Source organism: Anomaloglossus baeobatrachus, chromosome 3 (assembly GCF_048569485.1).
Source record: "Anomaloglossus baeobatrachus isolate aAnoBae1 chromosome 3, aAnoBae1.hap1, whole genome shotgun sequence".
NCBI lineage: Eukaryota > Metazoa > Chordata > Amphibia > Anura > Aromobatidae > Anomaloglossus > Anomaloglossus baeobatrachus.
In genome coordinates, this window is record NC_134355.1 from 178,004,407 (window position 1) to 178,026,221 (window position 21,815).

A 21,815-nucleotide genomic window follows, 5' to 3' on the forward strand; every position below is an offset into this window, starting at 1 on the left:
CTTGCGGCGACCAAAAAAAAAAAAGAGAAATTTTGTTTACTTACCGTAAATTCTTTTTCTTATAGCTCCGTCTTGGGAGACCCAGACCTTGGGTGTTTAGCTTCTGCCTCCGGAGGACACACAAAGTACACCACCTAAAAGTGTAGCACCTCCCTCTGAGCTTATACACCCCCTGGTGAGCCAGTCACAGCCAGTTTAGTGCAAAAGCTGAAGGAGAATAGCCACCCACAAGTAGAACAGAGCAAGAGCCGGAACAACCGGAGACTCTCTCCACGACAACAGCCGGTGAAAACACGCGGAACAAGGAAATTGCCAACAGGCAACAGGGAGGGTGCTGGGTCCCTGACCTTGGGACCTTGGGACGTTCCAAAGCAGTCCCTGGGTGGGAAATAAACAGAAAAAACTAAGAAGTAGGCAGAACCTAACTTCACAAATGGGCGACCGCCGCCTGAAGGATGCGTCTGCCCAAGCTCGCATCTGCCGAAGCATGAGCATGCACTTGGTAGTGCTTCGAGAAGGTATGCAGGCTAGCCCAAGTGGCAGCCTGACAGACTTGTTGAGCCGTAGCCTGGTGCCTAAAAGCCCAAGAGGCACTGACAGCTCTGGTCGAGTGTGCTTTGATCCCCGGCGGGGGAGGCACCTGAGTACTCTGGTAGGCGTCCGAAATGGTCGATCTAATCCAACGGGCTAAGGTCAGCTTAGAAGCAGGAAGGCCCTTGCGCCGACCTGTGGTTAGCACAAAAAGAGAGGTGCACCGCCTAAGCGCAGCGGTGCGAGACACATAGATCCGGAGAGCACGCACCAGATCTAGAGTATGTAGATCTTTTTCAAAGCGATGAACAGGGGCAGGACAGAAGGAAGGTAAGGTAATGTCCTGGTTAAGGTGGAAGGGAGAGACCACCTTAGGAAGAAAGTCCGGAGTCGGACGGAGAACCACCTTGTCTTGATGAAAGACTAAAAAAGGTGACTCCAAGGAGAGCGCAGCCAAATCAGAGACTCTCCTGAGAGAAGTTATGGCAACCAGAAAGGCCACTTTCTATGAAAGACGATACAAAGAAACCTCCCTAAGAGGCTCAAAGGGGGGTTTCTGCAAGACCGTGAGAACCAAGTTAAGGTCCCAGGGGTCCAAGGGCCGCCGGTAAGGCGGAATGATGTGAGACGCGCCCTGCATGAAGGTGCGGACCTGAGCCATCCGAGCGAGACGCCGCTGGAACAGAACTGACAGAGCCGAAACGTGTCCCTTGAGAGAGTTGAGGGACAGTCCTAGCTGCAGACCGGACTGTAGAAAAGACAGAAGAGTCGGCAAGGAGAATGGCCAAGGAGGATGGCCGGTAGAGCGACACCAGGACAGGAAAATGTTCCAAGTCCTGTGATAGATCTTAGCGGAGGAAGACTTGCGGGCCCGAGTCATAGTGGAGATTACTTCAGGGGGAATACCAGAAGCCGTCAAAATCCAGGACTCAAGAGCCACGCCGTCAATTTGAGGGCCGCAGAATTCGGGCGGAAAAACGGACCTTGCGAGAGTAGATATGGACGGTCCGGGAGATGCCACGGCATCTCTACGGACAGTTGGAGCAGGTCCGGATACCAAGCTCGCCTGGGCCAGTCCGGTGCAATGAGGATGACTCGACGACCCTCCATTCTGATCTTGCGCAGGACTCTGGGCAAGGGAGCTAGAGGGGGAAACACTTAGGACAGACGAAACTGGGACCAGTCCTGAACCACAGCGTCCGCGGCGAAGGCCTGAGGATCGTGGGAGCGAGCCACATAAACAGGAACTTTGTTGTTGTGACGGGATGCCATTAGGTCCACGTCCGGAGTGCCCCATTTGCGGCAGATCGACTGAAATACTGCCGGGTGCAGGGACCACTCGCCACAGTCCACGCTTTGACGGCTGAGATAATCTGCCTCCCAGTTGTCCACGCTTGGGATGTGGACTGCGGATATGGTGGACCTGGAGTCCTCCGCCCACTGAAGAATGCGTTGTACCTCCATCATTGCCAGACGGCTGCGTGTCCCGCCTTGATGGTTGATGTAGGCAACCGCTGTCGCGTTGTCTGACTGGACTCGAATGTGCCTGCCCGCCAGCAGGTGGTGAAATGCTAGGAGAGCAAGAAGCACGGCTCTGGTTTCCAGCACATTGATTGAAAGGGCTGACTCGGACAGAGTCCAAGTGCCCTGTGCTCTGTGGTGGAGACATACCGCTCCCCAGCCGGATAGACTGGCATCCGTGGTGAGAATCACCCAGGACGGGGCCAGGAAGGAGTGCCCTTGGGACAGGGAGAGGGAGAGGGGCCGAAGCCACCACTGAAGAGAGCTCTTGGTCCGTGGCGACAGAGCCACTAACTTGTGTAAGGAGGAAGGCCGCTTGTCCCAACAGCGGAGAATGTCCAGCTGCAGGGGGCGCAGATGGAACTGTGCAAAGGGAACAGCCTCCATAGACGCCACCATTTGACCCAGCACCTGCATCAGATGCCTGAGGGTATAACGGCGGGGCCTCAGCAGAGAGCGCACCGCTAGCTGAAGGGACTGCTGTTTGACTAAGGGCAACTTCACAAGTGCCGGCAAAGTCTCGAACTGCATCCCTAGGTACGTGAGACTCTGGGTCAGAGTGGATTTGGGAAGATTGACAAGCCACCCGAATTGGGCTAGAGTGGCGAGAGTGAGCGAGACACTCCGCTGACAGTCTGCGCTGGATGGAGCCTTGACTAGAAGGTCGTCCAGGTAAGGGAGCACTGCCAACCCCTGGAGGTGCAGAACCACAATCACTGCTGCCATGACCTTTGTGAATACCCGAGGGGCCGTGGCTAACCCGAAGGGGAGAGCCACGAATTGGAAATGATCTTCTCCTATTGCAAAGCGTAGCCAACGCTGGTGTGAAACTGCAATTGGCACATGTAGATAGGCATCTCTGATGTCGATGGACGCCAGGAAATCCCCTTGGGTCATTGAGGCAATGACTGATCGCAGAGACTCCATGCGAAAGTGCCGCACCCGAACATGCTTGTTGAGAAGCTTGAGATCCAGGATGGGTCTGAAGGTACCGTCCTTTTTGGGAACTAGGAAGAGGTTTGAGTAAAAACCTCTGAACCGTTCCCGGGTGGGAACTGGTACAATTACTCCGTTGGCCTGCAAGGCTGCCACGGCCTGTGAGAAGGCGGCGGCCTTGGAGCAGGGGGGAGTTGAGAGAAAAAAATCTGTTTGGCGAGCTGGAAGAGAATTCTATCCTGTAGCCGTGAGCAGGGCCGTATTTACCATTAGGCACCCGTGGTCCCGTGCCTAGGGCGGCAGGATGCAGGGGGCGGCACCTTCTAGCAGTTAAAAAAAATTTTTTTTTTTTTTTTTTTTTTTTTTTACACATTCATTAAATTTGCTGTATTTTCGGAGGGGGGAGGGGGGAGAGGCGCACCTTTATTTATTTGTATCCGCATCAATTAAGACGCGAATGCAGACAAACTGCGGCGGCCGGGCACAGAGAGCTGATTGATCCCGGAACTGCCGGCGCCTGCACTTCCGGGGTCACAGGCGCGCCAATCAGCTCCTTCCTCTGTGCTGCGTCCAATGCTGTGTGGATTTCACATGCAGAGCTCACAGCAGGACGCCACAGAGGACGCCGCGATGGAAGCCGGTGTCAGAAGAGGATACTCACGTGAGCCAGGAAGATGACGGCGGGCCCTGGAGCAGGTAAGTGCTCGCAGAGCTGAAAATTCATAAGAAGCGTGGGGGTGTCTCTAATGCAGACTGGAGATCTGCGTATGGGGTGGGAGGAGAGAGGCTGATGCTGGGGGAGGCTGGGAGGAGAGAGGCTGATGCTGGGGGAGGCTGGGAGGAGAGAGGCTGATGCTGGGGGAGGCTGGGAGGAGAGAGGCTGATGCTGGGGGAGGCTGGGAGGAGAGAGGCTGATGCTGGGGGAGGCTGGGAGGAGAGAGGCTGATGCTGGGGGAGGCTGGGAGGAGAGAGGCTGATGCTGGGGGAGGCTGGGAGGAGAGAGGCTGATGCTGGGGGAGGCTGGGAGGAGAGAGGCTGATGCTGGGGGAGGCTGGGAGGAGAGAGGCTGATGCTGGGGGAGGCTGGGAGGAGAGAGGCTGATGCTGGGGGAGGCTGGGAGGAGAGAGGCTGATGCTGGGGGAGGCTGGGAGGAGAGAAGCTGATGCTGGGGAGGCTGGGAGGAGGGAGGCTGATGCTGAGGGAGGCTGGGAGGAGAGAAGCTGATGCTGGGGGAGGCTGGGAGGAGAGAGGGGGAGGCTGGGAGGAGAGAGGGGGAGGCTGGGAGGAGAGAGGCTGATGCTGGGAGGAGAGAGGCTGATGCTGGGGGAGGCTGGGAGGAGGGAGGCTGGGAGGAGAGAGGCTGATGCTGGGGGAGGCTGGGAGGAGGGAGGCTGGGAGGAGAGAGGCTGATGCTGGGGTAGGCTGGGAGGAGGGAGGCTGATGCTGGGGGAGGCTGGGAGGAGAGAGGCTGATGCTGGGAGAGGCTCGGAGGAGAGAGGCTGATGCTGGGAGAGGCTCGGAGGAGAGAGGCTGATGCTGAGGGAGGCTGATTCTGGGGGCGGCTAGGAGGGGGGAGGCTGATGTTGGGGGAGGCTGGGAGGAGGGAGGCTGATGCTGAGGGAGGCTGGTGCTGGGGGAGGCTGATGCTGGAGGAGGCTGGGAGGAGAGAGGCTGATGCTGGGGGAGAGGCTGCTGCTGAAGGCGGGGGAGAGAGGCTGCTGCTGGGGGAATGGGAGAGAGGGGCCAATCCTAGAGACAGAGGACAAGGGTTGAGGGATAGTGCAATGACAAAATCGATGGCGGGGGAGTGTAAGGACTCAGAATGAGAGGGGGGCAGCATTGGGAGCTCATTATGGAGAAGGGGCAGCATGTGTGGGCTCAGTATAGAGTGGAGCAATGTAGGGGAGTCAATATCAAGAGTGGGGTAGTGTGTGTGTGTGTGTGTGTGTGTGTGTGTGTGTGTGTGTGTGTGTGTGTGTGTGTGTGTGTGTGTGTGTGTGTGTGTGTGTGTGTCTCAGCATAAGCGTTAGTGTGGTGGTCTTAGTATGATGAATGGGGCAGCATGGAGGTGTCATTATGAAAAAGAGAAAGGCAGCATTAGGAGCTCATGGAGAGGGGCAGCATGCATGGGACATTGTGAGGAGGGGGCAGCACGCATGGGACATTGTGAGGAGGGGGAAGCACGCATGGGATATTGTGAGGAGGGGGCAGCACGCATGGGACATTGTGAGGAGGGGGCAGCACGCATGGGACATTGTGAGGAGGGGGCAGCACGCATGGGACATTGTGAGGAGGGGGCAGCACGCATGGGACATTGTGAGGAGGGGGCAGCACGCATGGGACATTGTGAGGAGGGGGCAGCATGCATGGGACATTGTGAGGAAGGGGCAGCATGCATGGGACATTGTGAAGAGGGGGAAGCATGCATGGGACATTGTGAAGAGGGGGCAGCAAGCATGGGACACTGAGGAGAGGCCAGCATGCATGGGACACTGAGGAGGGAGCAGCATGATGTGAGAACAATGTGCAGATCATATTTCATAATTGAGGAAGGTGTGGTGGGTATAATTTATAAGGGAGGGTAGTGTGTAGTTTATTAGGGGCAGCGTGACAGTCACAGTATATAAGTGGGGACGGTGTGGTGGGAATATTTTATACTCGTGCTATGTTTTGATGTGCCCGTGGTGATCCCCATTGGGGGGGTGGGGGGGGGGTTAGTGCCCTTCGTTTCTCATTGATACTTTTTCAAGTGTTTTACAGAGTAGATCTGCCTTAAACAGATGTCGTGTGCGAAAACTCAGTGTTACGTTGTCACTAAGGGGCGCGACCACTTAAAGTGCCTAGGGCAGCACGAAGGCAAAATACAGCCCTGGCCATGAGAGATGATATCTCTCACCCACTGATCAGAGACTTGTTGAAACCAAGCGTCGCCAAAGTGGGAGAGCCTGCCACCGACTAAGGACGTTGCTGGAGCGGGCAGAGAGTCACGAGGAGGCTGCCTTAGTGGCAGTACCTCCTGCGGTCTTCTGTGGACGCGCTTTTGAGCGCCAGTTGGATTTCTGGTCCTTAGCTGAGTTAGCGGACGAGGCGGAGGGCTTAGAGGACGACCAGTTGGAGGAACGAAAAGGAGCGAAACCTCGACTGAATCCTACCCTGGGCAGGTTTCCTGGTCTTTGTTTGTGGCATGGAAGTACTCTTCCCGCCAGTAGCTTCTTTAATAATTTCATCCAGCTGTTCACCGAACAGCCGGGAACCAGCAAAAGGGAGCCCAGCAAGGTACTTCTTTGAAGAAGCATCTGCCTTCCACTCTCGAAGCCACAAGATCCTGCGGATAACGAGGGAATTAGCCGAAGCCACCACAGTGCGGTGAGAAGCCTCTAGCATGGCAGACCTGGCATAAGAAGAAAAAGCTGAAGCTTGAGAAGTTAAGGCAACCATCTCTGGCATAGATTCTCTGGTGAGGGAATGCATCTCCTCTAGAGAAGCAGAGATGGCTTTGAGGGCCCACACTGCTGCAAAAGTTGGGGAAAACGCGGCCCCCGCCGCTTCATACACGGATTTGGCCAGAAGGTCAATCTGACGGTCAGTGGCATCCCTAAGGGAAGTGCCATCAGCCACCGACACAACGGTCCGGGCTGAGAGCCTAGACACCGGAGGGTCTACCTTTGGGGAGTTAGCCCACTCCTTGATCACCTCAGGTTGAAAGGAAAAACGGTCATCAGAACCACGCTTTGGGAAGCGTTTGTCAGGACAGGCCCTGGGTTTGGTCACAGCGGTCTGAAAACTGGAGTGGTTAAAGAACACACTCTTTACTCCCTTAGGCGAGGTAAACTGGTGCTTTTCTGCCAGAGAGTGTTGCTCCTCTGATACTGGCGGATTGAGATCCAGTACAGAATTCATGGAAGCAATCAAGTCACTAAGTTCTGAGTCACCCTCAGAAAGATCAATGGGGCACATGGAGTTAGCCTCCTAACCCCCTGTAAAGGCATCCTCCTCATCCTGCGAGTCAGCTCTTGATTCAGAGCAGCGGGATGAGGAGGGAGAGGAAACCCTGCAGCGCCTCTTAGGAGGACGGGGTCTGTGCCCTGATGATGAATCCTCTGTGAGCTCCAGTGGACGGAGGTCAGAGCATAGGGATCCTAAAGGACCCTTAGCAAGAGCATTAGAGGCACCCTGTGAAGGGGGCTGATGCATATCCATCAAAGTCCTGGACAGAAGTCCCATGGACTCAGCAAATGACTGGGAGATAGACCTAGAGAAGGACTCTACCCAGGCCGGGGGTTCAGCCTGAGAGACCACTGGGGGTGAGACTCCAGGCTGTGGCACCGCCAAGTTAGAGCAGACATCACAATGTGGATAGGTGCTCGGTTCAGGCAGCAGGAGCTTACATGCAGCGCATGCAGTATAAAGCTTTGGAGCCTAGCTCCTCGTGTGAGACATGCTGCTGGAGTGGGGAAAACAGCTTCTACAAAGAGAATGAACCCCAGGGAGTATATTCAGAGGTCCATAACCAGAGACCGGCTGTGGCTTACCAGACCGCTGGAAGCGGTGTTGTGTGCCCTCCAGATCCCGAAGCCCGGACCCCCAGTGCACAGCACCTCAGCAGGGATGCAGAGTGCAGGATGGCCCAGCGCAGAGTGAACCCTGTCCAAGAAAATGGCCGCCGGAGCGAAGAGAGGGGGCGGGACGGGGGCGTCCCTGTAGGAAGGCGGGATCTGGAGGGCCATAGAGACCTGCAGGGGAGGAGTCACGCACAAGCAGTGGGGAGTGTCCCTCCCCTGTGCAGGACGGCCGCCGGGAGGAGCCGTGCCTGTCCCTCTGCATGAGTGACATGCGAGGGCAGGTAACAGAAACTAGGCCTCCGGCGAAGCCGGGGCCTAAATTTGAGCAGCGAGGCTGACGCGCAGGCACCATCGGTGCGGTTCTCGTGCGAAAGCCAGAGGACCCGCCGGAAATGCCAAAACAAATACAGCAAACACACTCTCCCCATACAATAAAAGACATGGACCCCCAACATATGAACGTCTCAGGTACTTAGCTGCTGAGACGCAGGGCCAGGTCCCTGGGGATGAGTGCTCCGGTCCAGCAGAGTCCTCAAGGGGCTGTGGACGGAGACCGGTCTCCTGCCAAGCATGGAGACCGCACTGGCTCCCACTTCAATCCAGAGCCCAGGAGGGATGGTGAAGGAGCACAGCAAGTAAGGCTCCAGCCTTGGAAATCAACCTTACAACACCACCGACACAGTGGGGTGAGAAGGGATATGCCGGGAGTCCAGACGTGGACCCGCACTTCTTCAATCTTTTTCCAAAAAAAAACAAAAAACATGAGAATGCATGTGTGGATGTATGCCTCCTGAACACAAAGCGATAAACTGGCTGTGACTGGCTCACCAGGGGGTGTATAAGCTCAGAGGGAGGAGATACACTTTTAGGTGTAGTACTTTGTGTGTCCTCCGGAGGCAGAAGCTAAACACCTAAGGTCTGGGTCTCCCAAAGGAACGATAAAGAAACGTAATTTTGCCGTTTGGAATTTACCATTTACCAATCAGATTAATTGATTTTTATATTTTGATAGATCGGGCATTTCTGAACGCGGCGATACCAAAAGGTGTGTATATTTATTTTTTAACCCTTTAATTTTCCATGGGGGGGAAAGGGGGGGGTAATTTGAACTTATGGGGGGGGTTTAAAACTTTTTTTAATTTTTTTTTTTCATTTTACTAGTCCCCCTAGGGGGCTATGGTGATCAGCAATCCGATCGCTCTTATCTATCTGCTGATCACAGCTATACAGCTGTAAACAGCAGATTCAGTCACTTCATGTTTCTCTTTGCTCAGAGCCGAGGGAAAACGAAAGTGAAACTTCATAGCGGCAAGCGTCATGACATGACCCTGTGCTACGATGGCAACTACCGAAAGTCACGTGATCACGCACGTGACCTCCGGTGGGGGCGGCGGTAAGTAAAAATCATGGCCGCGCGCATATAGATCTCGCTGCCAGACTTTGGCAGCGAGATTTAAGGGGTTAAATGTTGCGAGTGGAAGAGATTCTGTCCATGGTAGTGAAGGGGTTAAATCTGTAGCTACCTATTTTTAAAAAAAAAAAAAAAAAGAAAAAAGGCTTGTATGTCCACAGGAGAAAACAGCGTGGATGATCACAGACTGCTTTCCATAGTGAATAAATACACAAGTAGGTATCACAAGTAAGTCTACCTTAAATACTAAGGGGCACTTTGTACACTACGACATCGCAAGCCGATGCTGCGATGCCGAGCGCGATAGTCCCCGCCCCCGTCGCAACTGCGATATCCTTGTGATAGCTGCCGTAGCGAACATTATCGCTACGGCAGCTTCACATGGACTCACCCGTCCTGCGACCGTCGCTCTGGCCGGCGACCCGCCTCCTTAAGGGGGCGAGTTGTATAGCGTCACACGGCAGGCGGCCAATAGGAGCGGAGATGAGCGTGATGTAAACATCCCGCCCACCTCCTTCCTTCCGCATATCCTACGGAAGCCGCAGTGACGCCGGTAGGAGATGTTCCTCGCTCCTGGGGCTTCACACACAGCGATGTGTGTAGCCGGAAGAGCGAGGAACAACATCGGACCGTCGCGTCAGCGTAATCTGCACGCTGCACCGATGATACGATTACGACGCTTTTGCGCTCGTTAAATCGTATCATCGAACCTTTACACACTACGATGTCGCATGCGATGCCGGAAGTACGTTATTTTCAATTTGACCCCACCGACATCGCACCTGCGATGTCGTAGTGTGCAAAGCCCGCCTAAGAGTTCATGAGAGCAAATAGAGAGGGTACAAATTATTAAACAACCCTAAAATAGAACAGCCAAATTAGACTTTGCAAAAAAAAAAAAAAAAAAAAAGAAGAAGGCTTGGAGAATCTCATGATACAAAGCACACCACATACTGTAATGCATGGTGGAGGCAGTGTGACAGCCGGGCATGTATGGCTTCTAATGGCCCTGGGTCACAGAGGTTTATTGATGATTTGACTGAAGACAGAACCAGGCCAATGAATTCTGAAGTGTACAGGGCAATACACTCTGCTCAGATTCCACCAAATGCAGAAAGGTTGATTGTCCATCTGTACTGTGAAGAGCTGTCCAATGACCCTGAAAATCCAAAAATACTGGAAAAGCAACCAAGAATTTTGCTTAAGGCAAAGAAGTGAAACATGCTGAAATCTACAAATCTTAACCCCATTGATTATGCATGTCCCATGCTTAAGACAAAACTGCAGAAAGCCCCACAAACAAGCAACAACTGAAGTCAGCTGAAGTAATGGCCGGCAAAGCCTCACAAATGAAGAAACCCAGCATTTGGTGATGTTCTTGGCTTCAAGACTCCAGGCAGTCACTGCCTGTAAAGGTTTCTCTACAAAAGTATTAAAAAATGAACATTTTATTTATGGTACAACAAATCTGTCCAAATATTTTTGAGCCCCTCAAATGAGGAGGATTTGTATAAACATTGTTGCAATTCCTAAAATGTTTCAGAGGATATTATTCTTCAGATCCTTTAATGAAACCTGAAAGTCCCCACTTCAATTTCATCTCAGTAGTTTCATTTTAAATTGTGACATGCAGACCCGAAATCACGATGATTCGGTCACTGTCCAAATAATTCTGGACCTAACTGTAGATCTGTCTTTTTCTGAGCTCCCCGATGAAAATTTACGAACACAGCAAAAAAAGATGAACCAAACTTTCATGTGGTCAAACTGGCTGAGAGGAGCTCAGAGAAAGGCAGATAAGAGACCTACTATAAGCCTATATGACCCACGGGACATTGTACCTGCGAATATATCTGCAGGTATATCCGCAGATTTCCTGCAGCAGCTTCCCAGAAACCGCAGCTATACATTGTTGCAGGATTCCAGCGAAATATCTGCGGTAAACCTGCGGACATTTACGTGACTTACCTGCGGAAGTCACAGCCTCTATCTCCATAGTGGAGGGTCGGGATTTCCGCAGGTAATTCCGCAGGTATAACTGACATACAGTTATGTGCGGCTGAGGGACATCTGCAGCATATTTCACAGCCGCATAGATCGCAGCATAGACACAGCACTCCCCATGTCCCATAGGATAACATGGGGAGTGTCTGTACTTGCTAAAACCTGCGGATTTATCTAGAAAATCCAGATAAATCCTCAGGTTTTTCGGGTACAGAGTCCTGTGGGCACATAGCATTAGAATGACCTCACTGACAGAGCCACAGCTAAAGTAATTTAGTAGTAGGACCGGGCAATCAAATTAGTTCGCCATTGACTGTCAGCATGATTTCTATTTTTAACAAAATCAAAAACTAGATCCTCTGCCCTCTCTTGTGTTATTGGAGCAGGCAGTGTAGGTAGGAGAGAAGAGCTGCAGAGCGCGGTGACTGGCCGCAGCGGCTCAAACCTGAGCGAGTGCTGTGTATTGAGAATGGCGGGAGAAGCTGAGCTACATCAGGAAGTGAGTGGTGCCAAGGCTGTGATTTGCGGTCGAAGTCACACAGCTGCTGCTTCTATTGACATCCCCCTCAATTCAACACCGGGAGAACAGTAGATGAGCAATTGCTCTGTCTCCTTACAATCTGCGCCCCGGCCTCACTGCACTGCACACTACATGCTGCTTTTGCAAATCATGCCAGTCACACCTACAGGGACATGATAATATGAGGGAGAACTCAACCTCTGACTAACCACCCACTAATTACCATATTGCAAGTGTATTTTTCAAGTTGATAATATAGTTATTCACCAGTCACAAAAAGGGGAGCGTTAGAGTGAGACATGTACTAACTGACAAAACCAAACTTAAGACAGCGCTCATCAGCAAGTCTCAAAAGTTCTTTATTCCTTCTTATAGTCAGGACAACAGCAAAGCTTCAACCTGTATGATCTTTGCCAAGCTTTGGAAATGTTCAAAAAGTCCATACAGGTCGAAATGTCGCTGTGGTCATTGATATACGGGGAAATAAAGGACTTCTGTATGAAACTTCCTGATGAGCACTGTCTTTGGTAGTTTTGTGGACTTTACATACATTTTGATTGTCTCTTTATTATGCCCAATGTGCCTATATAGAGAATGTAATGATAGTCCGCGCTCTCTATGTGGCACACTGGTAACGCCAGCTTCCATATAAAATAAGCTATAGAAGCAGATTCTCAGGGAGATCAGTGTCTGGCCCATAGATCATTTTTATAATATATATATAAAAAAAAAAAAAAATAAAAAATAAAACCAACATGTGGATTTCTCTGAAGTAGGACATCGGATCACAGATCAAGGTATCATTTTATTCACCTTTCAATGACCTACATGCCCATATAGATGGCACAGGAGTGTTGATATACTGTAAGATTCCCTTTAATTTGATGATATCAGGTTACCTTTAATATGGGGTCAATTTCTGCTATAATTTACGACACTTTTTCGTAGACTATAGAAAATTTGGTGGGGCAGAGAATGACCACACCCACTAAGCCCCATCCACACAACTATTGAAATTAAAATTCTTAAAAAGTAACCATTGTTTTAAAGTTTTATTTAATATTACACATGTAAATAAGCAACTTTGTAATATAGCTTATCAAAATTGCTAAGATCACTCAATTCTGGTAAAATCTGTATTCAGTGAAGACTATCCCATTACTGAGATAGAAGATGGCAGTTGGTGCTGATAAGATTCTATGACGAAAAGAGGAGTTTGAGGCGGTGGTGGTGGGGGGGGTTAGATGCCGAACACCACCCCCTCCTTTTTATCTACATGGGAGATCAGAGTGGTTACTGATGATTCTATGTAGATAAAAAGGAGGGGGTGGTGTTCGGCATCTAGCCCCCGACCCCCCCCCCCGCCCGCCTCAAACTCCTCTTTTCGTCATAGAATCTTATCAGCACCAACTGCCATCTCCTATCTCAGTAATGGGAAAGTCTTCACTGAATACAGATTTATCCTCAGAATTGAGAATTTTGATAATGAGTGATCAATTCTGCCTGATAAGATATATTACAAAAGGTGCTAATGGATTGATCTAAAAACATAAAAATTACAAATTTGAAGGTTATGCTTTAAGTAGTTGTCTTTAAATTATACATATATGTGCCCTCTTTGGTAGCCAATAGACAATGTAGGGGGTAAACTGTACTAAACTTGTAACACAGCCAATTGCAAAAATAATTTTTTATTAGGATTTACCCAAAAATGCATGCTGAGAAATAAGTAAAATAAATAAAAAATAAAAAATATGGTCTGACTTATTCTAAATGTCACTAATGCCCTGGAATACCCAACCAAATCCCTTGTTTTATCCACTATTGTATTAGCAGGTTGTAAAATGAAATAAAAGACTGTCTAAAGGTATTTACAAGCAAGACATGGCATCAGTAAAGCTAAACCCACCTGGCTTGAGATGTCCATTGCGGCAAGGTAGGTTAGTACTGTCACTACACACCTCCATTTGCTTGTTCTGACCTTGCATGTCTGCTTGCAGCGTTGCTATGCAAACAGAGGAAAAAGGTAGAAATAAAATAAAACAACAAAACAAAAGATGAACAAAAAACAAAACTACCGCCACTGTGCGGTCACTGCTTTCAAATATTGGGGACGTTAGGCCATGAAGTTTTGCTTTCCTAATCATGTACATTAGTGGGAATAGTAGTACTGGAAGTGATTTGGATGGGATCGTGTGATCGGCAGGGAACCATTACTGACTCCACAAGGTCAGCATAAAAATATCAGTAAACCAAACATCAGAAACGTAAGCTGGACACGCACATTAGGGTTAGTGATGGGCGAATAGTAACTATTTGTATTCAGATTATTCGCAATGAATCACAAAGTACGATTCCGGTATTCATTACAAATCATGACCCCAATGCAAGTCAATAGGGAATCAAAGCATTTTTCATTAAAATTTCCCAGAAAAACGCTCAGGTCTTCCATTGATTTGCATTAGGTTTATTTGTGACAAATCGAAGAGTAGTACTTTGGGATTGTTACGAATAATTAGTATTCACTCATCACTAGTTAGGCTAAAGATCAGAAGAACCTGGTAACTAGATAATAGGATGCTCGCCTAATGCTAACTGTCAGGGGATATAAAAAGCATTGGACAGGTGGACTGTAATACATCCCATCCTTTTGTTTAAGAGTTTACTCAACTTCTTCAATGGATAAAATTGAAAAGTGCTTGTTAAAACTTATCAATTTTGCTCTTAACATTCTTCTCAATATTTTAAGAATGGAGGGATTTTTAATGTAATAGTTTACCATAAGTTGCCCAGTTTAAAATTAGTATTCTGAAGTGGTGTCATGAAGTGCATGATAGTTCCGGAGTTCTAGTCAAGAGCTTTGTCCTGCTAAAGGCCCAGTCACACACAACGACTTACCTGCGATCCCGAAAACGTTGCGACCTGATAGGGATCGCTGGTAAGTCGCTGTTAGGTCGCTGGTGACATGTCACACAGTCACACCTTACCAACGATGCAGGAACGATAGAGGTCGCAGTAGCAACCTGTATAACGATCTCAGCAGTCACTGTGACCCTGTCACACAGTGTCAAACATAGCGATGTGTCCTGCCCAGCAGGACATCGCCTTTGAAGAAAATGGCCTGGACCATTTGGCAACAACTAGAGATCTCACAGCAGGGGCCTGATCGCTGGTAGTTGACACACATAACGAGATCGCTAACGGGATCGCTACTGCGTCACAGAAACCGTGACTCAGCAGTGATCTCGTTATGTGTGATGGTACCTAAAGCTGGGTTTACACGCTGCAACATCGCAAAGGACATCGCTGTAACGTCACCGGTTTGGTGACGCAATAGCGATCTCCATAAGTCGCTGCTAAGTCTCTGGTGAGCGTTCAACCCGGCAAACCTGGCCAACAACTTACCAGCGATCCGGACCTGCAGAGCGACCAGGCTGGTTGTTGGGGACGTTGATAAGCAGCCTTTTGAAAGGGAAGTTGCTAACAAAGTCGCTGAAAAGGATTCACACACTGACACTTCATGCTGCACAGCGGGAAACAAAGGACCTAGGAATGGTCCTGAACGACTTGTAGTGATCAGCAACTTCCAGCAACTTCACAGCAGGGGCCAGGTCGCTGATAGGATTCACACACTGCAAAATCGCAAACATCGCTATTGCGTCACAAAACCGGTGACGTTACAGCGATGTCGTTTGCGATGTTGCAGTGTGTAAGTCCAGCTTAATACACAGTGTGTCCCTGCTTCATCTGGTGCCACACTGCTATCACTATATTTACACAGAGATAACAGGGCCTTTGAACAAGCATACAGCTCAGGAAAGTGAGAGCCATGATTAGAAGATTAGAAGAAGTCATGATTAGAAGAACTGCCTTGAAAATAGTCTATGGTGGGAGCCAGTGGATTTTTGCTATGTAGGATTGTCACAAGTCCAGTCAGTGGTTTAGAGGGAAGGGGATGGACATGAGCTCAGAAAGGTAAGAAGCCCTGAAGCTGTAACGCAGATTAAAAAAATAAATAATCTTTATTCCAACAACTGCTGTATAGAAATTAATGGGGTGGAGAGAGAGACGATTGGGCTCTTAGGAGTTCATTCCCCTCCTGGAATGAAACTAGTGCACACATGGAACTGGTGGCCCAGCTCCACTGAATCAAGCTGTACACTACGTAAGAAAAAAGCGCTAATTGCAAGAGACTGAAAACAGATAAAAAAAGCAAGTCAATTGCAAACTTGTTTATTTTCATGTTGTTTAACTAAAGTAAATTAATAATATGAGAATTTCCCTTTAAAGGGAAAGTAGCCACTGCCAAAATGGGTGTATGGAAGCAGTTTACGCTGTTCTTCAAATTGAGAACACATGCATGGAAGGGAGAGAATGGGAGATCGCAGAAGATCAGGAGGAATAGCTGTATGGAAAATTACCTTGAACTTTTGTGTAAAGCATATAGCCGCATAGATTTTGTGTGCAGAGTTATCACCACTAATATGATCCTATGGAGGTTGCAATAAAGTACATGCAGTTTTATACAGCATTCTGTAGTCATGTGTAGGTTCCCTGGAGTATAGTTCAGTTATTGGTGTAAATGTATTTTCCTTACTAGCAGTTTGCGTGCCACGATAACTAAGCACCAATCAGGGAGTGAAGAGGGGGAAAATTAAACAATTTATATGACCATTAAAACAAAAATATTGACAATTAGAAAGGTTATGTCTGTAGCTTTACAAAGACATTCAATGAATGACAATACTCGAATAGTGAAAGTGTGATGGGGAGACAAAAACAGAAGGAAACAAACAGAACAAGAACATTCTGTAGCTTTACACTTTATATTGATAACACAAGGCTCAACTTCATGCAGATACATAAGCATATTATATATAAAGAGACACCAAGTGTATGTATGGGAATAACCAAAAATAAAATACTGTACATAAAGCTCTTCCACAGACTTGTGACACAAATGCAATAAAATGAACAGACACAGAACATGCAAAGCGCACAGAGGTGTCAGCAGCACAGAAAGGCTAGAACTAATTCATCCTAAAAGGCGGAGGAGACCCTTAAGGGGGCTTTACACGCTACGATATCGTTAATGAATTATCGTCGGGGTCACGTTGTTTGTGACGCACATTCGGCGTCGTTAGCGGCATCGCAGCGTGTAACACTTAGCGATCTTAAACGATCGCAAAAGAGGGCAAAATAGTTTGCCGTGGAGAGGTCGTCCTGAAACAAAAAATTGTTTTCAGGATGTTAGCGATGTTGTTCCTCGTTCCTGCGGCAGCACACATCGCTGTGTGTGACACCGCAGGAGCGACGAACATCTCCTTACCTGCCTCCACCGGCAATGCAGAGGAAGGAGGTGGGCAGGATGTTACGTCCCGCTCATCTCCGCCCCTCCGCTTCTATTGGCCGCCTGCCGTGTGACGTCACTGTGATGCCGCAAGAACCGCCCCCTTAGGAAAGAGGCAGTTTGCCGGCCAGATCGACGTCGCAAGGCAGGTAAGTGCATGTGACGGGGGTAAGCGAGGATGTGCGACACGGGCAACGATATGCCTGTGTCGCACAACAGACGGAGACGGGTATGATCGCTTGCGATCTTGCTAGCGAGATCGCAGCGTGTAAAGCCCGCTTTAGGCCTCAATCTGCTCATTTGGTCTTTATTACCTTAAAACAGACGAAATGATCATACAAAAGGGTAACATTTTTCTGCAAAAGTGTACATAAGATTCATATCTACAAAATAAAATTAGATGTAAGTCAACAAATCATGCAGGAAAGAGACCGTATCCTGCACTTACGGAGAAGCATCAAAAGATATGTACCTGTGAACCACAATGGATTATTTGCAATAACTTAGTGGGCCATCAGATCTGCTGAAGTATTGGGGTGTGAACATACAGCAGGCATACGTTGGCATAACCCACCAAGTTTGGTGGATCTGCTAAGCCTTTAATATGTATGGAGATGCTCTGACTCAACAGCATGGGGAAAAGATCAAAACATGTTAAGTTATAACATGCCCAATCCTTTGGCAGTTCACACGCCAGCAGGTGTCTGACAGCTCCATCTTACCCTCTTATTGAGAAAACATGCACACTCAAAAGAACATTACTACAGAGGAGGTGTAATTGAAACCTACTTCCTACACAGATTTCATTCACAAAAAAATGCTTTAAAAATTGTTTAGAAGAACTGAAGTCCTCAGCAGTTGATACCTTTTAATGGCCAACTGAAAAGATGGTAATAAATAGCAAGCTTTCCAGACTACTCAGCTCTCTTCATCAGGCATGGTATAAAATCTGAAGACTCACATATTTATACAAACAGGACATAGAATGGAGCAGTAAACAAGACAAGTTATGTGAAGCAGAACGATCGGTATGTGAAGGGGGCAAACAGTTGTGGCAGTAAATATTGCAGCAGTTCATAGATAAGGAGTGTGAAAGTTTTATTGTCCTCTGAGGTCTGGTCCAGGGTTATGATGCCCCCCCCCTTCCCCAGATGCTCTGAGCAGCACCTTTCTTAAATGAATTAAAAAGACAAATCCATGTAACAGTCATTCCTGCTTTGAATGTGTCAAAGGTCATCATAAGTTTGAATTCCCAGGCCCTTCGGTCTCTCTGGGATTTGAAGTCTCCTTTCAATACCAGCAATTTCACATCCATGATGTTGTGGTCTGGGTTACAAAAATATTGGGCCACAGGTAGATCTATCATTTTTTCGCTAATCGTGTAAACTAAATTATAAATCTAATTAAATTAGATTAAAGGGGGCTTTACACGCTACGACATTGCTAATGCGAACTCTGAGTCACGGAATTGGTGACGCACATCCGGCCGCATTAGCGATGCCGTTGCGTGTGACACCTATGAGCGATTTCGCAAAAACGTGCAAAATCGTTCATCAGTGACATGGGGGTCCATTCTCAAATCATTACTGCAGCAGTAACGAAGTTGTTTCTCATTCCTGCGGCAGCACACATCGCTCCGTGTGACGCCGCAGGAACGAGGAACCTCACCTTACCTGCCTCCCGGCCGCTATGCGGAAGGAAGGAGGTGGGCGGGTTGTTACGTCCCGCTCATCTCCGCCCCTCCGCTTCTATTGGGCGGCGGTTCAGTGACGCAACTGTGAAGTCACTGACGCTGAACGAACCGCCCCCTTAGAAAGGAGGGGGTTCGCCGGTCACAACAACGCGCCGGACAGGTAAGTAGTGTGACGGTTCTGGGCGATGTTGTGCGGCACGGGCAGCGATTTGCCCGTGTCGCACAACAGATGGGGCGGGTATCCACGCTAGTGATATCGGTACCAATATCGCAGCGTGTAAAGCGGCCTTTAGTCCAATAAAAGGATAGATCTACCTGTGGCCAAACATTTTCGTAACTGACCACAGCATCATGGACATGAAATTGCTGGTATTGAAAAGAGACTTTAAATCCCAGAGTGACAGAAGGATCTCTGAGTACAAACTTATGATGACCTTTGACACATTAATCATTTAAGACATGTGTTCATCAGAGCATCTGGTGGTATCACAGCCCAATCAGAGGACAATAAAACATTCACACTACTTATCTATGAACTGCTCCAATACTTAAGGGTACTTCTCACATAGAGAGATGGCTGCCGAGTCACGGTTTTTGTGACACACCAGTGACCTCATTAGCGATCTCGCTGTGTGTGACACTGAGCAGCGATCTGGCCCCTGCTGTGAAATCGCTGCTCGTTACACACTGCTCTGATTCATTTTTTGGACATTGCTCTCCCGCTGTGAAGCACACATCGCTGTGTTTGACAGCGAGAGAGCAACGATCTGAATGTGCAGGGAGCCGGCTTCTGAAAGCCTGCGGTAAGCTGTAACCAAGGTAAATATCGGGTAACCAAGCGAAGTGCTTTGCTTGGTTACCCGATATTTAACGTGGTTACTACCGTCCGCCGCTCTCAGGCTGCCAGTGCCGGCTCCCTGCACACGTAGCTGGAGTACACATCGGGTAAATAAGCAAAGCGGTTTGCTTATTAACCCGATGTGTACTCTGGCTACGAGTGCAGGGAGCCAGCGCTAAGAGGTTTGCGCTGGTAACCTAGGTAAATATCAGGTAAACAAGCACTTGATCACCCGATATTTACCTTAGTTACCAAGCGCAGCATCGCTTCCACGCGTCGCTGGGGGCTGGTCACTAGTCGCTGGTGAGATCTGCCTGTTTGACAGCTCACCAGCGACCATGTAGCGACGCACCAGCGATCCTGACCAGGCCAGATCGCTGGTGGGATCGCTGGAGCGTCGCTTAAGTGTGACGGTACCCTTACTCAACAACTGATTGTCCCCTTCCCATACTGACCGTTCTGCTTCACATTACTTGTCTTATTTACTGCACTATTCTATGTCCTGTTGTGTATAAATATGTGACTTCAGATTTTGTGTTATATTGAGCCTGATGGAGACCTGAGTAGTCTTAAAAGCTGTTATTTATTACCATCTTTTCAATTAACCATTAAAAAAGGTATCAACCAATGAGGACTCTCAGTCCTTTTAAACAATTTTTTACATCTACTGGCTAACATGGTACAAAGATATATTTTACCTGTCTTGCTAATTCAGAAAATTGTTGTTCTTAAGAGCTCTGGGTGAATGGAGGGGTGGTCAATTATACGCATCCGTTTCATTCATTCTTAAGGATATCACCAGCGATAGCCAAGTGCAGCATTTGGCTGAAGATCGGCACCCCCTTAAAAATGAAAGAAGCAGATGTGTGCATGATGGACCACCACGCCATTCATACAGAGCTCCTTGGAATCAGTGAGGGTCACAGCGATAGAGAAGGTAATGCCTATCCTGTGGCTAGGGCTTTATTTGTAAACTTGGTACAACTCCTATAAAAGGAAGGGAAAAAAATAACCACATATAAAATCACAATATAAAAACCGCAATTCTGAGCTTTGTAGTGTTCACTGAATCTCCACATAAGTGTTCTTAGAAAATCTTGCATAGTGTTGTCTTTAAGTATACATTCACACATAATTACAGTAACGAGCAGTATTTATGCACTATATGCATTAATAATGCTATATCAGGGCTAGGCAAGCGTCGCAGCCATGGGCACTACCGATTCCATCAGTGTTTCCTTTGGCAACAGTACTGAAACTGGAGACACACTGATGTAAAGTGAGCAGCTAGGTTCCATAGGTTACATTACAATCTAACATGACCACTCCACTGATCTCAGGACACCAAACAGTTAAAGTGATATTTCCTTAAGGATATTTCACTTGCACAATGCAAACAGGAACTTAAAGGGACTTTGCTGAGTAAAAAAAAAATGCATTTTATTTAGAGCATCCTGTAATGGTGTGCTTGTGCAGATTTTTCAATATTAAGGCCCTGTGCGCACTAGAAAAAAAGAGAATTTTGTTTACTTACCGTAAATTCTTTTTCTTATAGTTCCGTAATGGGAGACCCAGACCATGGGGTGTTTAGCTTCTGCCTCCGGAGGACACACAAAGTACTACACTAAAAAGTGTAGCTCCTCCCTCCGAGCATATACACCCCCTGGATAACCAAATATAGCCAGTTTAGTGCAAAAGCTGAAGGAGAATAGCCACCCACAAGTAGAGATAGAGCAAAAAACCAGAACAACCGGAGCATCTGTCTACAACAACAGCCGGTGATAACACACGGGACAAGAAACTGCCAACAGGCAACAGGGAGGGTGCTGGGTCTCCCATTACGGAACTATAAGAAAAAGAATTTACGGTAAGTAAACAAAATTCTCTTTTTCTTCATCGTTCCTATGGGAGACCCAGACCATGGGACGTCTCAAAGCAGTCCATGGGTGGGAAATAAACAGAAAACTGAGAAGTAGGCGAAACCTAACTTCACAAATGGGCGACAGCCGCCTGAAGGATGCGTCTGCCCAAGCTCGCATCTGCCGAAGCATGAGCATGCACTTGGTAGTGCTTCGAAAAGGTGTGCAGACTAGACCAAGTGGCAGCCTGACAGACCTGCTGAGCCGTAGCCTGGTGCCTGAAAGCCCAAGAGGCACCGACAGCTCTGGTCGAGTGTGCCTTGATCCCCGGCGGGGGGAGGCACCTGAGTACACTAGTAGGCATCGGATATGGCCGACCTAATCCAACGAGCTAGGGTCGGTTTAGAAGCCGAGAGACCCTTGCGCTGACCTGTGGTCAGCACAAAAAGAGAGGTGCACCGCCTAAGAACAGCGGTGCGTGACACATAGATCCGGAGCACCCGCACCAGATCTAAAGTATGCAACGCTTTCTCAAAGCGATGAACAAGAGCCGGACAAAAGGAAGGCAATGAAATGTCCTGGTTAAGGTG

The 21,815-nt window shown here is 48.6% G+C and overlaps 1 protein-coding gene across 2 annotated transcripts in view; it reads right to left on the reverse strand.

Moving 5' to 3' along the window:
* SPAST (spastin) overlaps positions 1 to 21,815 on the reverse strand; it is a 109,865-nt gene that overhangs the window by 57,597 nt on the left and 30,453 nt on the right. Inside the window, exon 4 of one of the 2 annotated variants that reach the window (XM_075339595.1) lies at positions 13,395 to 13,490. The exons of the other annotated variant lie outside the window; for it this stretch is intronic. Coding sequence (XP_075195710.1) covers positions 13,395 to 13,490 — 96 coding nt within the window. The remainder of the gene's footprint in view (positions 1 to 13,394; positions 13,491 to 21,815) is intronic. 2 annotated transcript variants of the gene reach the window in all.